The 15,812-nt window shown below is 46.8% G+C and overlaps 1 protein-coding gene across 1 annotated transcript in view; it reads left to right on the top strand.

Moving 5' to 3' along the window:
• The first annotated feature begins 252 nt into the window (after positions 1–252).
• The window catches only part of Slc25a33 (solute carrier family 25 member 33), a 29,783-nt gene continuing 14,223 nt past the window's right edge, over positions 253–15,812 (top strand). Inside the window, exons 1-2 of the mRNA XM_021160437.1 lie at positions 253–516; positions 10,773–10,952. Coding sequence (XP_021016096.1) covers positions 461–516; positions 10,773–10,952 — 236 coding nt within the window. The 5' untranslated portion in view covers positions 253–460. The remainder of the gene's footprint in view (positions 517–10,772; positions 10,953–15,812) is intronic.

Below are 15,812 nucleotides of genomic sequence, written 5' to 3'. Positions count from 1 at the left end.
GGAGAGGTCTGGAGCATAGGGCATGGTTACGCACGCTGTTTCCAGCCTCTGAGAAGGACCAAGCAGCCTCGACCGGTTTGCAGGTCATCCTCTTATTATCCAGAGCAGCCCTTCGGGTCCTGACCCCGCCCCGCGTTGCAGGAGCGCCACGCCTACATCCACCTGCCGTCCAATAGGCGTACGGGATCCGGGCCCACACCTCCGCCGCGCCGCGCCCCGTGACGTCACGGCCCGGCCTCCGCCACGTGACGGCCGCGCGCTAGGCTCTGCCTAGCGGCTGGAAAGCGCCGCAGAGGCCGCTGACTGGCCGGGCGCGACGCCGCGGAGGGAGCCGGGCGCCTGGGCCTCCCGCGCGCATGGGCGCGTCGGCCGCTGCCTGAGGAAGGCAGCGAAGCCAGCGGAGCTCGAGACCTAGCGCGTCCCACGAGCCGCTGCGGCGGGCCGCGGAGCCGGCGCGGCCATGGCGACGGGCACTCAGCAGAAGGAGAACACGCTGCTTCATCTCTTCGCCGGCGGGTGAGTCTGGGGCCCGAGCTGCTCTCGCCTCAGCCCCGGCCTTCTCCCCCTGCGTGCCGTGGCCTTGGGAATCCGCGTTTCCCGTCTGTCGCGGACTGGGGTGAAGCCAGGGCGGGCAGCCCAGGAGGGTCGTGGCTTCGGCGTCCCTACCGCGGGGTCAGCCGGCACGGCGGCTTTCCACCCGGCGCGTCCGCGGTCCCATCCCCCACCCACCGGCCGCCTCTCGCCGTATTCTCCTTTTGAACAATTCCTGCTGGTGTGACTGTCACCAGGGGCGATCGCGCCGAGCCCCTGTGGTTCCGGCCTCCTGGCGTTTTCCTGATCACGCTGCTGTCACTCACCGCTGCAGAGGTGCGGATGCTGGAGGTCCCGGGGTAGCTAGCCCAGGAGGTACTGCGCTGGGTCAAAGCTGCGGGCAGGTGTCGCAGGGCTGCCCGTGGCCTGCCCTGCGGAGTACGGGGGGTTGGGGGGGGGGAACGGATGCTGGTCTGCACCACGTGGGAGGGTAAATAGGGACCTCAGAAGGTTGGTCAGTGCTAATCGATCCTAAAGCACCTTTCAGTGATTTTCAGTGGAGGAACACATCATGATAGGAGGATACAACTAGGAGCTGAATTAACCCTCTAAAAAAACAAAAGTTTGGGTTTTTTTTTTTTTAAATAGTATTTTTCTTTTCCTTTTGTCATAGCTGCTAGTGGCTTGGGACCCTTTTGGTGCTGTTTTTTCAAACGATCTGTGGAGCTGTGTCCCCAGCCCTGGGGTCATGAAGAGCTCTTTGAGATTTAGCCCAACTATTTAAGTTTTACGTAACATGCAGCGTTTTTCCTGTGTTATCATCTTCACTTGAGAACTGTAGCTGTGGTCTGGACCTAAACAGTTCCATATATTAGAAAGTAATGGTTGATGAAAGAGTTATCCAGAAAATAACGGTGATGAAAGGGTTTCTGGTGCCTTGGTCCTTTTACCTGGCAGGCTGGCAGTACCTTTCACCCGTCAGATAGCTTTAATGGTTGTGCCTAGGCAGGAGGAATTTCTTGTTCATCCATTTCTGTCAGGCCTTCATTCCTCCTATCCATGTCTTCATTGGTATTAGCCTTTTGAGAGTAAGCCTTAGAAGGCACCCTCACTTTATATAAATGTGTCATCCCTGGGAACTTAAAATCCGTTAGGCATATTTTTAAAGCCAAGAGAAATAAGTTTATACTCAATGGGTTGTTTTGTTTGTTTGTTATACTTTTTTCTTTTCTTTTTTAACTGAGTGGTCTCTTATGTTGTATGTGTGCCTGCTCTTAACTGGAGGAGTTTCAGAGTGGCCTGTGTTGAGGCTCACTATAGTTGATGGCCCTGTCTGGTTGGATTTCCCTGCACACCCTTCACAGTGCCCTCTGACTGCCAATTCCAGCCTCTTACGTTCTGATAGAGAATACTGCAAATGGGCAGTGAGGCTTGCGGGACTCATTAAGAGGCAGGGAGTTTATTAGTGCTGTGCCTGAAGCAGTGGTGTTTAACAAGTTCTGGTTCCTTCATTAGCCATTTAAGATCTCTGTGCTTGCAGATGAGAAAAGAAATGAACCCTCAATAAGATGCTTTCAGAGCTCTAATTGGATTTTAGCCTAAAACACCTTTTAAGGTAGAGCATGAAAGGAGTCGGTATAAAGAGGGCACAGACTATAGTTAAAAGTTGTCAGCCCCGGGGGGTCTGGTAAGCCCTTTCCTCTGTCGTTAGCTGGCATCTCTCCAGAGAGCTAAGTTCAATGCCTTTGAGAAGTCCGAGATCTTGCTTTTAAAATCTGTTGCGTTTCCCTTGTTTGTTGAATAATCATTGAAGGCTATGTTCCCAAACAGATTTAACGATATCCCTGATTATAATAATACAAACAAGTTTTGTTTTTTGGAGACAAGGTCTAGAACTCACAGAGATCTGTCTCTGCTTCTGCCTCCCAAGTACCACGATTAAAGATATGTGCCACCAGGTCCTGGTAATACAGTTCTACTAGATATCAGAGGCTTATAAATTAATATAACTAGTGAAAATCTATTTTAGATCCTGGAAAAAAAAAACAGACTGCACCAAAACAATTCATAGTCTTTTTTGTTTGGTTGGTTTGGTTTTTGGTTTTTCCAGAGAGGGTTTCTCTGTGTAGCCCTGGCTGTCCTGGAACTCACTCTGTAGACCAGGCTGGACTTGAACTCAGAAATCCGCCTGCCTCTGCCTCCCAAGTGCTAGGGACTAAAGGCATGTGCCACCACTGCTCGGCCAACTCTAGTCTTTAATTTTTTTTTTCTTGAAGGAACAAGTTTCTGGATTATTTCCAAATATTATTTCCTATATTAACATATTCTAGTCTGATTTTCAGTGTAGCATATTGCCCTCTGAGAAGAGAACAGAAAGGCCACCACAGACCAAAATCTAGAAATAAGCATTTTGGGAAAGGTTCCGAGTGTCTATATGCCCCAACCCAATTTTATACTAACTTTAAATATAAGATTGAGTTGTTTTTGTTTGTTTATTTTGTGTGAGCAGGTCTGGAATTCACCGTATAGCCCAGGCTAGCCTCACACTCCCAGCAATCCTGCCTCAGCCTTCTAAGTACTAGGATTCCAAGGCATGAGCCACATTGGCTGGCTGGCTAAAGCCCCTGCCTGCTCTTCACTTTGTTTCCTTTATAGTGATGTATTGATTCGCATTGTAGTGTATTTCTGAGTACCGCTTACCTTTAGTACATCGCTGTTTAATATTCAGCCCCAAGTTCATAGAGAGACCAGTGAGGGCAAATCCAATTTCTAAAGCCCATATGCGAGTGGGTGTCCGTGAATAAACACATCATCACAGAGTGAACGGCGTAATTTACAGCCAGCTCCTAAACACACCGATGACATCTTTCGAATCGCCACTTTGCCCCTTCTCGTGCACTAGAAATCATACCTGTGGAGATACAGCTGCTGAGCCAAAATATCTTTTAGATTTGATTTTATGTGTATGGCTGTTTTGTCTACAGCTGTATTTATGTATTCCATATAAGCCCTGTGCCCATCAGGGGCTAGAAGAGAGTATTGGATCCCCTTGAACTGGGTCACAGATGGTTGTGAGCTGCCATAATCAAGTCTGGACGAGCAGCATGTACTCTTAACCACAGAGCCACCTCTCTAGTCCCAAGCGGTCTCAGCATTTTCGTTTGCCTCCTAGCGTGTGCTGCATCTGTGTGGATGCGGTTCGTTCTGGCATTAACAGTACCTATAAGGTTTGTGCTTTCCTCAGTGTCAGTGTTGTCAAAGCACTCAGACATTGTTACTCTAACAAATAAAGATAGAACTTTAATTTTTTTCAAATCCTATTTTTTTTAATGATGATTCTTAAATGTTTTAACCTTCCTTGTAACCCACCACCCACCAGAGGTAGTGGGGAAAAAAGGATTGGGGGTCGGGGGTGGGGTGGAGGGGATCTTTGGAGCAACTCTGGTCTGTGCTGTCTGGAAATCAGCAATTCATATCACAGGTTAGCAGGCGGCAGCTGCTTGATCAACTCACAAACACCTCATTGGATACACCAGCAGTCCAGTTAGGTAGAGTCAGGTTAGCAAAGAGCAGTGACTTGACCTAGCAGAGACAGCCAGGCCTCAGCCTTGGCACAAGTCAGCCTTGGCACAAGTCAGCAGGAGAGACCAGCAGGAACACCAGGAGAGGTTCTTGGCTGTGCCTCTCAGGGAAGTGAAGATCGGTGAAGACGTGAGACCCACAAGCATTGCACAGCTACCTCTATAAGCAAGCCTAGCTTAGCCTTCATCACTGTCCATCAAGACCTATTTATACCCTCCAGTGTCCGCTCCAGTGAAACGTTCCTTCATGAGTCTGCCTTAGCCTTTCACACCTGTGTCCACTTTAACTACATGGTTTTTTTTGTTTTTTGGTTTTGGTTTTGGTTTTTTGAGACAGGGTTTCTCTGTGTAGCCTTGGCTGTCCTGGAACTCACTCTTGTAGACCAGGCTGGCCTCGAACTCAGAAATCCGCCTGCCTCTGCCTCCCAAGTGCTGGGATTAAAGGCGTGCGCCACCACTGTCCAGCCTTTAACTACATGTTTGCTCCAGCAAAACACCATCCAACCAACTTTCCAAAGAACCCTTAAGTTTCCACTTCATAAAGATTACCATTCCTTTCTGTGGTTTAAACCATCCTATTAAGAAAAACGGACAGGTGTAGTCTACAGAGCAAGTCCAGGACAGCCAGAGCTTCTGTTACACAGAGAAACCTCATCTAGGGGGTGTTAAGGGGGAGATGGAGGGAGAGGAGGAGTCCACTAGATTTCTCCGGAGTGGCCCTTCCTTGTGAATTGATTTGCCTTCAAGGGCCTGGGGGACTTGTGTTCTGGTAATAGTGACACCCTTTGCCTGCAGTGCTACCAAAGAATGGTGACTAGCTCTGCTCTGTGCTGGAGATGACTGGACAGCTGGATTAATCTATGGTAGATTCAGACACTGACAGTCGGCACTAGATACTTTCAGTCTTATTATTTATGGTGTGGCTTTGTGTATGTCTTACCATACTATACAATTACATGACCTTTAAAATATTTTTTAATAGGGGCCAGGAAATAACTTTATTAGTAGATTGTGTGTTCTTGGTTCAATCCCCAGCATACTCCAAAAAAAAGTCTTTTAATGGGAATATAGTAGATCCTTAAGGTCTGAAAATGTGTAGCCCATGATATTTTCAGAATATATTGTCTTCCCACAGATTATTGACAACAGCTGACAGGTGTACTCAGGCACTATGTTGCTATCAGTTTAATCCTGGTTACTTTGCAGCATTACAGAGATGGCTGTTCCCTTGTCTGGGACAGCGTAGAGACCATTCAACCTTACCTGCAGTCTGAGAATAGAGCTCACGGCAAAGCATTGCTAGCAGACACAAGTCCTTGGTTGCATCCACTGTACTACACAAGACCAACAAACAGTAACACATGCTTACAGGAATTATTAAACAAATATAATGAGCAATATTTTGATCAGGCTATGTATATACTATTGTGAATGTAATTGATGTCCTCATCTAGTATATTTGTATATATGAAAAGTATTTTTTGTTTTGTTTTGTTTTTTAATTTGGTTGGGAAATGCCCAATAGAATGGAAGTTTCTTCCTCCTCCTCCTCCTCCTCCTTTTTGTACAAGACAGGGTTTCTCTGTGTAGTCCTGGCTATCCTGGAACTTAACTCTGTAGATCATGCTGTCCTTGAACTTAGAGATCTACCTGCCTCTGCCTCCCTAGCATTTGGATTAAAGGAGTGCACCGCTACCCCCGACCCTCACTCCCACCCCCAGCTAAGGATGAAAGTTTCTTGGGCCCAGCAGGTTACAGCTACCAGTCAGTAGTAAACAATTTAATACTGACTTATTAACTTAACCGGGGTATCAGTTGTCGTGGTCTGAATTGTCCTAAATAAAGAGAAAATACTTTATTGCTGTGTTACGCATTAATATTTGCTGAAACTATATTGGTATAAGGTATGCTAATTTAGATTTCTCTTATTGTGGAAAGATATGGTTTTTCTTTATTTGGGATGCTTTTTTTTTCCTCCTTTTTTGGGGGTGGGGTGGGGGGTGTTTCGAGACAGGGTTTCTCTGTATAGCCCTGGCTGTCCTGGAACTCACTTTGTAGACCAGGCTGGCCTCAAACTCAGAAATCCACCTGCATCTGTCTCCCGGGTGCTGGGATCAAAGGCGTGTGCCACCATGGCCCGACTCTTTTTTTTTCCTCTTAAGATTTATGTATTTTCATTTTATGCGTATGAGTTTATGCGTATTGAGTGTTTTGCTTGCCTATATGTATGTACCCCGTGTGCATGCCTGGTGCCCACTGAGGCCAGAATGGAACAGGAGTTACAGAAACAGTTATGAGCCACCATATGGGGGCTGGGAACCGACCCTGGGTCCTCTGCAAGAGCAAGCAAGTACTCTTTCACCCCTGAGCCATCTTCCCAACCTTAGGAGGGAGTTTCCTTCCCAAATGAAATGGAATAGAGGACATAGCATATAAAGGAAAACCATCTACTTCCAATGGTTTGTGCCTTCGTAAAATGAATATGCAGTTTGCTATTGACAACCCATAAGCCTGATGTCAGATATTTAACTAAACTTACCAGAATATTGTATTGTATGCCAAAAGTAACTAATGTTCTTCAAGTAATGATTACTGAAGTATCAGAGGAGAGAGAAAATGGTTGAATTCCCACAGAGCAGAGGGTTGCAGAGTACCTGTTGGGATAGTTTGGGATAGTTTGTTGCTAGAGTCCATTTTGTACCTACGTATAGCACATGAGCGTGGAAATCAGTTACCACGAGTTGGGGAGTGGTTTATTGTACAGAGCACACTGGGGCCTAAGAGGTAGCTCAGTGGGCTTCCTGCTGAGCCCAACAACTTGAGTTCAAACCTGGAGACCCACATGGCAGGAGAGAACTGTGAGTTGTCCCTCTGACATCCACACATGCACAGCAACATGGCCACCCACCCCCACATTAAATAAGTAAGTGTGATACAAGTTTGTAGGCCGGCACAATGGTTCTGCTGACAAAGGCACTAGACCTGACAATCTGTTCAATATCTGGGACCAATGCGTGGTGGAAGGAGAAAACTGACCGATTGCCACATAAGCACTACATACACACACACACACACACACACACATGGTGGAAGGAGAAAACTGACTGATTGCCACATAAGCACTACACACACACACACACACAATATAAAAATAATAAACTTTTTTTTAAAATAAAAAGCACTTTGGCTTTGATTTCAGTGCCAAAGTGAGTGGGTATATGCTCAGGAAGCAGCATATTTTTACTGAAAATATATATGTAAAATTTCCCGATTATTGAAATTCTGAGGTGAGAGGTAATTTATGTACATAATTTAAAATTTTTGCCCTCTTCTTCGCCTGCTTTCCTTGTGGGACTGAGCAACTGCTAGATCCTTGGACTTCCATTCACAGCTGCTGCTGACCATTGTTAGGGAGTTGGACAACAGACTAAGAAAGGAATTCTAACTTCAGGAGGAGACAAGAGGAAACAGACATAGGAGAAAAGGCCTGTGAAAAACTTACCCTGTGAAAGAAATTAAATTAACATCCAGGAGGTGTCCACATAGTTATTGGGAATGTGACCTCCTACACAGGAGTGCTGAGTGCCCATTGGACGTTGTCTGCAATAGTAAACTTCCTGTGAGCTTTCTTGCAAAGTTTAGGTGTAGATTTAGGACTTGTAGCTGTAAGCAAGAGGAAATCTACTAGCCACTGGTTTACCTCTTGGAGCAAGCTCTCCACCGTCACTATGGAGCCCTGACTGCTCTCCTCCCAGTGATAACCATGTGGTCCCCTCACCTGCGTGCAGTTCCTCTGTCTCCGCCACTGAGTGGGTCTTGAGTTTCAGTTATGGGGCCAGCTTGAAGACACACCCATCTCTAGACCAGTCATTGCTCTAAGGGAGTTTATGATGAGTACCCTGGGCCAAATCACATGCTCTTCTCTGGACGACAGTGAGGTGGAGTACATAGTATCATGTTAATGGGTTTGAGTGAGTCAGAGTTAAAAGTAGAAATGGCCTTGGTCCCATTCATAGTGTATGGCTTAAGAGACAGACCTGGTTAGGATAGAAGGGCCATATGCTAGGAGGCTGCCAGCAATGCCACCACCCTGTTTTACACTGCCTCCAAGATGAGCTTTTTGTCTTGTTGTTTCGAATGGAGCTTTCCGGCTTTGACAGGGTGATTGCTCTCCCCTGTGCGTTTTAGGATGTTTAGCAGCCTACCAGTTTGCTAATGACATTACTTCAACAACCAAAAGTGTCTTGAGATGTGGTCAGATGTCACTGGGGGTGGTAGCAGAATTGCCTAGGCTAGGAACCAAGGAACCAAGTCTAAAATACTGGTCTCAGATTTTGATCACATGGCCCTAAGATTGCAATGTTCTTGCATTCCTCCATATGTTGGTATATATGTATATAAAGGTCAACTTTTTTTTGTTTAAAGACAAAGTCCTGTCTTAGTTTGGGTTTTACTGCTGTGAAAAGACACCATGACCAAGGCAAGTCTTATGAAGGACAACATTTAATTGGGGCTGACTTACAGGTTCAGAGGTTTGGTCCATTACCATCAAGGTGGGAACATGGCAGCAGTTCTCAAACTCAGAAATCTGCTTGCCTCTGCCTCCCAAGTGCTGAGATTAAAGGCATGCACCACCACTGCTCAGCCTAGAGTTCTACAGCTTTATCTGAAAGCTGCTAGCAGAATACTGGCCTCCAAGCATCTAGGATGAGGGTCTTAAAGCCACACCCACAGTGACATACCTACTCCAGCAGGACCTTCTAATAGTGCCACTCCCTGGGCTGAGCATATACGAGCCATAACACTCTCGTAGAACCTGGAGCTCAACAATTTGGCTATCTTAGCTGGCCAGTGAGCTTTGTAGTTCCACCTGTCTCTGCTTCTTCATTACCATGGTGAGGCAAGCATTTTACACGTGGAGCCATCTCCCCGATTCTTGCCCTGTATAGTTTTAGTGCCCTCTTTATTTTACACATTTGAGATATACACATAAAATATACATTAAGTTGTAAAAATTTAAGTAAATTTTCTCTTCATATTTTCTTTTAAGATTTATTTATTTTATGTATATGAGTACACTGTAGCTGTCTTCAGACACACCAGAAGAGGGCATCAGATCTCATTACAGATGGTTGTGAGCCACCATGTGGTTGCTGGGAATTGAACTCAGGACCTCTGGAAGAGCAGTCAGTGCTCTTAACCACTGAGCCATCTCTCCAGCCCTCTCTCCATATTTTCCTTTTAAAATTTTTATTTGTCAGTTAGGTGGTGGTAGCAAACATGTTTCTTTAATCCCACTTGAGATGCAGAGGCAGGTAGATCTCTAAATTTGAGGCAGGCCTGGTATATAGTGAGTTCCAGGACAGCCAGAACTACACTCAAAACAAAACAAAACAAAACAAAAAACAAAGACAAAACAATCTTTAAATTTTGGGAGTGTGTGTGTGTGTGTGTGTGTGTTAGTTACAAGTTTATGACAAATGTGTGAGTACCTGTGGAGACCTGAAAAGGGTATCAGATCCTCTGGAGCTGTTACAAGCTGCTGCATAGTGGATGCTGGGAAACAAAGTTTGATTTTTACAGTAAAAAAAGTTACAGTTATGAAGTATCAACAAAGTAATTTTATGGTTAGGAGTGACACAATATGAGGAACTGGATTAAAGAGTTGTAGCATCAGGAAGGTTAAGAATCACTGACTTGGGCTGGAGAGGTGGCTCAACTGGCTGCTTCCTCTTCCAGAGGTCCTGAGTTCAATTCCCAACAACCACATGGTGGCTCACAACCACTGGTAATGGGAGCTGATGCCCTTTTCTGGTGTGTCTGAAGACAGCTACAGTGTACTCATATAATGAAATCAATAAATCTTTAAAAACAAAACAAAAAAAAAACCCACTGACTTAGGAGATCAGAGGTTTAAATATTCCTGTCCAGCCAGATGGTTCATGTTGGCTATGACTTCCTGATGTCTGAACAATGCCTGAACATGCTCTGCTGAAGGGCCATGTGTTCCAGGGAGGAAAGTCCCTATTGTATGGGTGCTGACTTTAGATGGTACCTGGCATTGTCTCTGTAGCTAGCCCATCCAGCATGGTTTGTAGATAGTGTCGTGGAAGAGAAGGTGGAGAGAGGAAGTTTAGGATAAACAAATGTACTGCCTTGAAGAAAAGTGTTTAAGGTCGGTGTAGTGGCGCACACCTGTGACTCACTGCTCAGGACGCTGAGGCAGGAGAAGGTCTGTGAGTATAGCCCAGAGCATCTGCCTAGTTGAGCCTGAGATCATTCTTGTACCAAGAAGAAATGTGTTTAAAAGGAGTTCAATTTGCTGTGAAGGGCAGAAGGGAAGCTTTTGTGTGTTTTCTAGACGATTCATGGCGAGTCTCATGGTGAGATTGGATGAATATCCAGCAGTGGAAATTGGTTGCCGTACTGTGTGGAGTTTCAGAAGGATGGCACCAAAGTGGCCATGTGGAATCTGAGCTGACAGATCCTTGTGAAGTGGCTCTCTTTAGTTCTGGAGCCTCACCTAATATTTTTCAGTCCTTGAAGTTATATGAAATGAACACAGGTACTCTGTTTTAAAGAGGAAAAGACGAGATGTCAATCACATTTGCTGACAGATGTGTGCTGCCTTCTGATCCTGCTGTGGCCTCTCTCCTGCAGGTGCGGGGGCACAGTTGGTGCTATTTTCACATGTCCGCTAGAAGTCATTAAGACGCGACTGCAGTCTTCGAGACTAGCTCTTCGGACGGTATATTACCCTCAGGTTCATCTGGGGACCATTAGTGGAGCTGGAATGGTGAGACCAACGTCTGTGACGCCTGGACTCCTACAGGTTCTGAAGTAAGTGCAGCCCAGTCATGCAGGCCTTCCCTGGCACCCGCCTGCCCACTTTATACAGCCGTAGCACATGGGTGGAGGGAGGGCTCCGGGGATCAGGCTCAGGTTGTCAGGCCTGGTGACAGTTGTCCTTACTCACTGTGCCACTGTGCTGGTCAGATGGGTGTTTTGCTTGTTTGTTTTTGTTTTTAATTAATTAAGTCATTTTTTAAGTGTACATTGGTGTTTCGCCTGCACGGTGGAAGGTGTTGAGTCCCCTGGAGCAGGAGTTACAAGCGGTTGTTAGCCGCCGTGTGGATGCTGGGCATAGAGCCGAGGTCCTGTGGAAGAACTGCCAGTGTTCGTAACCACTGAGCCATCTCTGCAGCCCTGGTCAGATTTTTTAAAAGATGTTGCTGCTGAGGAGGATCAAGGTTTCAACACTGAGCGAGTGGATTCCCAAAAGCGGGTGGTTAGTAACAGGCACAGGAAGGACGCAGGCCGGGGTGTGTGAGGCAGCTCGGAGCTCAGTGAGGACAAACAAACAGCATCTGTGGTCCTCAGTGACTGGGAGAAAGCTTCCTGTTTGTCCACCACGAGGTGGAAGTGGGTGAACGCTCAGAAGACCGCTTCATATGCGGAGTTAACATTCACTCTATGTGAGACCCTGTTACCCAAACGCCCTAGCTGCCCGCTGGACTAGGCCTGTAAGGCAAATGTGAATGCTTCTCTTCTGCAAGTTCTATGGGATGTGTATTCTCCGCCTCTAGTTTCTCGTATCTCCAGTAGCCCCACTTACACGAGTTAGTCATCACAGTGGAAACCAAAGGAAAAGGGCACTTTGTCATTGAAAACTCAGGAGCCACTTCCACACCACACAAAAGCCAATACTTCACCACAGACCCACAGCAATGGTTGGTTGATACCGTCAGGGGCTGTGACATCACAAACTGCCACTTCCACATGAATATCCGTTTCTACTATGGTCAGGTCAAATGTTAACCATGGAGTTAAGTCAGGTTCTTAGGACCATGGTGCTGCCCAATTAAAAAGGTTGTGCGTGCACAGTCGTCTCGCTCACTTGAGCTCTATTTCTTTAGCCTGTTGTGTATGTTTTTAGGATGCTCCTGCAGCGTGGGCTTGCTGTCAGTGCCTTTCAGGTTTTAAAAGGATTCTATTGATTTTTCACCTCAGCCTTAAAGGTTAGTGTCTGGACCTCAGTTACTCCCATTTTCGAGAGGAAGACGTGCAAGTTAACGATTGCAGATGCCAGAACCGTGTTTATTGCACGTCCCACTTCTAGGACAGTTTGGTGTAGCTACGAGCAAAGTAAACCAAAACCACAACAGCTCAGCTCACAGCTGGGCTGTGGCCTCCTTCAGGTCCTGTGGAGATGTAGCTGGTGCTAGCCCAGAGATTCTTTTTATTATTATACATACACTGTAGCTATCTTCAGACGTGCCAGAAGAGAGCGTCAGATCTCATTATGGGTGGTTGTGAGTCACCATGTGGTTGCTGGGATTTGAACTCAGGACCTTTGGAAGAGCAGTCAGTGCTCTTACCCCCTGAGCCATCTCACCAGCCCCTAACCCAGAGATTCTAAGAGCAGGACCTCAGCCCTTTCATTAGCTGCTGCTTCTGCTTTCTTATTGTGGCTGCTGTCATACCACCTCACCTCCTGCTGTAGCAGGGTCCCAGGGCTCCCTCAGTGACAGCTGTCCCCCAGTGGTCTCATTTAGTCACCTGTGAGGGATGGGGTTTCTCACACATACCCCCTGCTGCCTATATGGACAGCATGAATGTCTTCAACTCACACCCAACAAAAGTGCGCAGACCAGAGCCCTTGCCCTGCTGGGCCCTGGGCCTACTTGGTTAAAAGAAGCCGTATTCTTGTAGCTTATAGTTCTGGGACCTTGGAGCCACTCTGGAGACTTCTCTCCACCCACAGTAAATCCTGTTAGCTCTGCTTTCAAAGTATAGGACAGGCTAGTGCTGTCCCGATGAAGGCGACATTGCCATGCCTGTGCTGCAGTGCTAGCACCCCTAGCTGCCCTGGCCTGAGATGTAGCCATCCGTACTCCTCACTCTGCTCAGCAGAGCAGCCGGAGGCCTCTGCTCACTTCCCTCCTCCAAGCAGCCCCTGGGCCTGCCGGCTCTTCACTCAGCAGTCCTGTGGCTCTACTGTTCCCCTCCAGCCTCCTTGTTACTTTAAAGGCACAGGAATGGGCATGGTGGCATACGCCTTTAATTTCGGCACTCAGGAGGTAGAGGCAGGTGGATCTGTGAATTTGAGGCCAGCCTGGTCTATACAGAGAGTTCCAGGACAGCCAGGACTACACGGTGGAACCCTGTCTCAAGAATAAATTATAAAAGCACAGGAACATAGCTAGCACAAGTCCCGTGTGCCAGACATTCTCTCTGGCTTTGACACCTTTGCAGGTGTATCCTGCAGTGACCTGGTTATTTAACCTGAGCTCCCACCACCCACTCACCCTCCACCCACTCACCCACTGACCCCCCCCCNCCCCCCCCCCCCCCGCCTTCCTCCTTTACCACGGCTCCTGCCTCCGTCCTCCACAGCACAAGTTACTTATTACCTGATCTCTGTCTCCTCGCTCTCACCCCACCCTGGAAGGTGGGCGGGGTTTTGTTTTGAATAATAAAGTGTCCTCGGGCTCCTTAGAATGTCCCGTGTGACTGGATTTTTAGAAGTTGGGCAGGTCAGTAAAGGTCATGGGAATGGCTTGCTGGCCTCCCTCAATGTAGACGCGTTTGTGTTGCTGTCGTCAGTGAGTGCTTTCCGATGCTCTTTAAGGTAAGGTTTGCAGCAGGGTTTCTTTGTATGGTGATTCCCATCTGAAGAAAGCCTGTCCTTAGGCTGTGTGGAGGTTCTTGTGGGCAAGATCCCAAAGTAGTGAACAGTGTCCTGCGTGGCAGTGAGGACAGCGAAGGTAGCGGCTTTGTAGTCAGCCATCTAAGCCAAGCCCAGGGGTGATGCACTACCAGGACAAGCCCCAGACCTTTCCTGTATACCTGGGTTTAGTTCTGTTTTGTCAGGTATCTCTTTTTTTGAAAAAAATATTTTTAAGTGAGGATTTTAATTACTGAGGTACCTTATTGTTTTATATTTTAAGGTCTTTTTAAAAGTTTTAATAATTTTCAAATCTTAAATGCATGCCTGCATGTGTGTGCATACTACACATTCTCATAGGTGGCCAGAAAAAGGTGTAGAAACTCCTGCAGCTGGAGATTTACAGGCTGTTGTAAAGTGAGCTTCCTGACAGAGCTGCTGGGAACCAGCAAGAGCAGCGTGACTAACCCTGAGCCTTCTCCAGCGTCCTTTTTCAGTCTGAAAATTAATGTCCGTATCTTTCAGAAACTGCCTCGCTCAGGTAGATACTGAGATGAGGCACTTGTCTCTCCTGTGCAGCCCGGTCTAACCTGGGGACAGAGTGGTGGACTCCGTCAAGGCTCTGACTTCTTTTGACATGCTTTTCCAACATGAAAGGGCAGATGCCTGTGGGAGAGTGAGCCTGGCTCCTACATTGGTCTTTCAAAACTGTATGCTCTGTATGGTGGGAACTTGATTGTTCCAGAAGTCTATAAACACCCAGATAGGGCAGAAGTTCAGCTTATATAACAGGCCTGACTTGTTGCCACTGTTAAGCTCCTAACTATGGAGCCTGTCTTTCTTCAGCTCTTACAAGGCACAAGTCGCTTGAGGACACACGCTCCGCGCTGCATTATGGATGAGGGCTGCTGGCTTCCTAGAGCCAGGGTTCCCGTAGCTTTCTGAAATAGCTTCTCAGCGGCACAGGGCTCATTGCTGGCGATCAGTGAAGCCTGCACGCTGTCAGGTGGAGCAGCATTGGGATTGCTGGCACTCGCTTTGTCACTGGGTGTGGGCACCCCAAGGTGCTACCAGAGGCTTGTTTTGTTCAAGGAGCTTGGCCTGTTGGAAACAGTCCTCTCTTTGAGCAAGATAATAAAAATAAAGTGTTTTAATTGAAAGCATTAAGTTGTGCCTGATAGGAGCCAGAAGGCTTATTTTTGGCCTGTGACTCCGGTGAAACTCCCACGAATTTCATTTTGAAGCACTGTGTTCATGAAGGCCTAAGAACTGTTGGCTCTAGTCCTTGATTTTTATAACTTTCCATGCTATCACTTCAGCCTCAGCTGTGATGGCCTGCAGAAAGAGCTGTTGGTGCTGTTGGTTTAATTTTATTTGGTTGGTTGGTTGGTTTGGGTTTCTCTATGTAGCACTGGCTGTCCTAGCACTCAGAGACTCACCTGCCTCTCCTCCCAAGAGCTGGGATTAAAGGTGTGTACTAAGCCCGGCCGAATGCTGCTGCTGCTGCTGCTGTTAAAGAAACCCGTTTGTTTTAAAATAATTTCAAATAGTAGAAGTTATAAGAGCGGCACAGGTGACTTGCTTGTACCTGTTTTTGGACACACCAGTTTTTAACGTGTTACTGTCTTGCTTTGTCATTTTGACCCTGTGTTCATTCATAAACTCTTCCGAACCATTTGAAAATGAGATTCAACTCTCTTTTTGAATGTGCACATACATACACACTTAAAAGTAAGTTTTTAAAAAGCAATTTTTGGTAGACAGTGGTGGCACACGCCTTTAATCCCAGCCAGCACTCAGGAGGCAGAGACATGCAGGTCTCTGTGAGTTTGAGGCCAATCTGGTCTACAGAATGAGTTCCAGGACCACACAGCGAAACCCTTTCTCAAAAGAAAAAAAAAAAAAAAAGCAAAGAAAGAAATGTCATCTGTTCAGTCTGAAGTATTACACACATGTAACCCAGTACTTAGAAGTATTACACACATGTAACCCAGTACTTAGAAGTATTACACACATGTAACCCAGTACTTAGA

This window comes from Mus caroli, chromosome 4 (genome assembly GCF_900094665.2).
Source record: "Mus caroli chromosome 4, CAROLI_EIJ_v1.1, whole genome shotgun sequence".
Taxonomy (NCBI): domain Eukaryota; kingdom Metazoa; phylum Chordata; class Mammalia; order Rodentia; family Muridae; genus Mus; species Mus caroli.
Note: the sequence above shows the minus strand (reverse complement) of the source record. Positions and strands in the feature narration are given on the sequence as shown.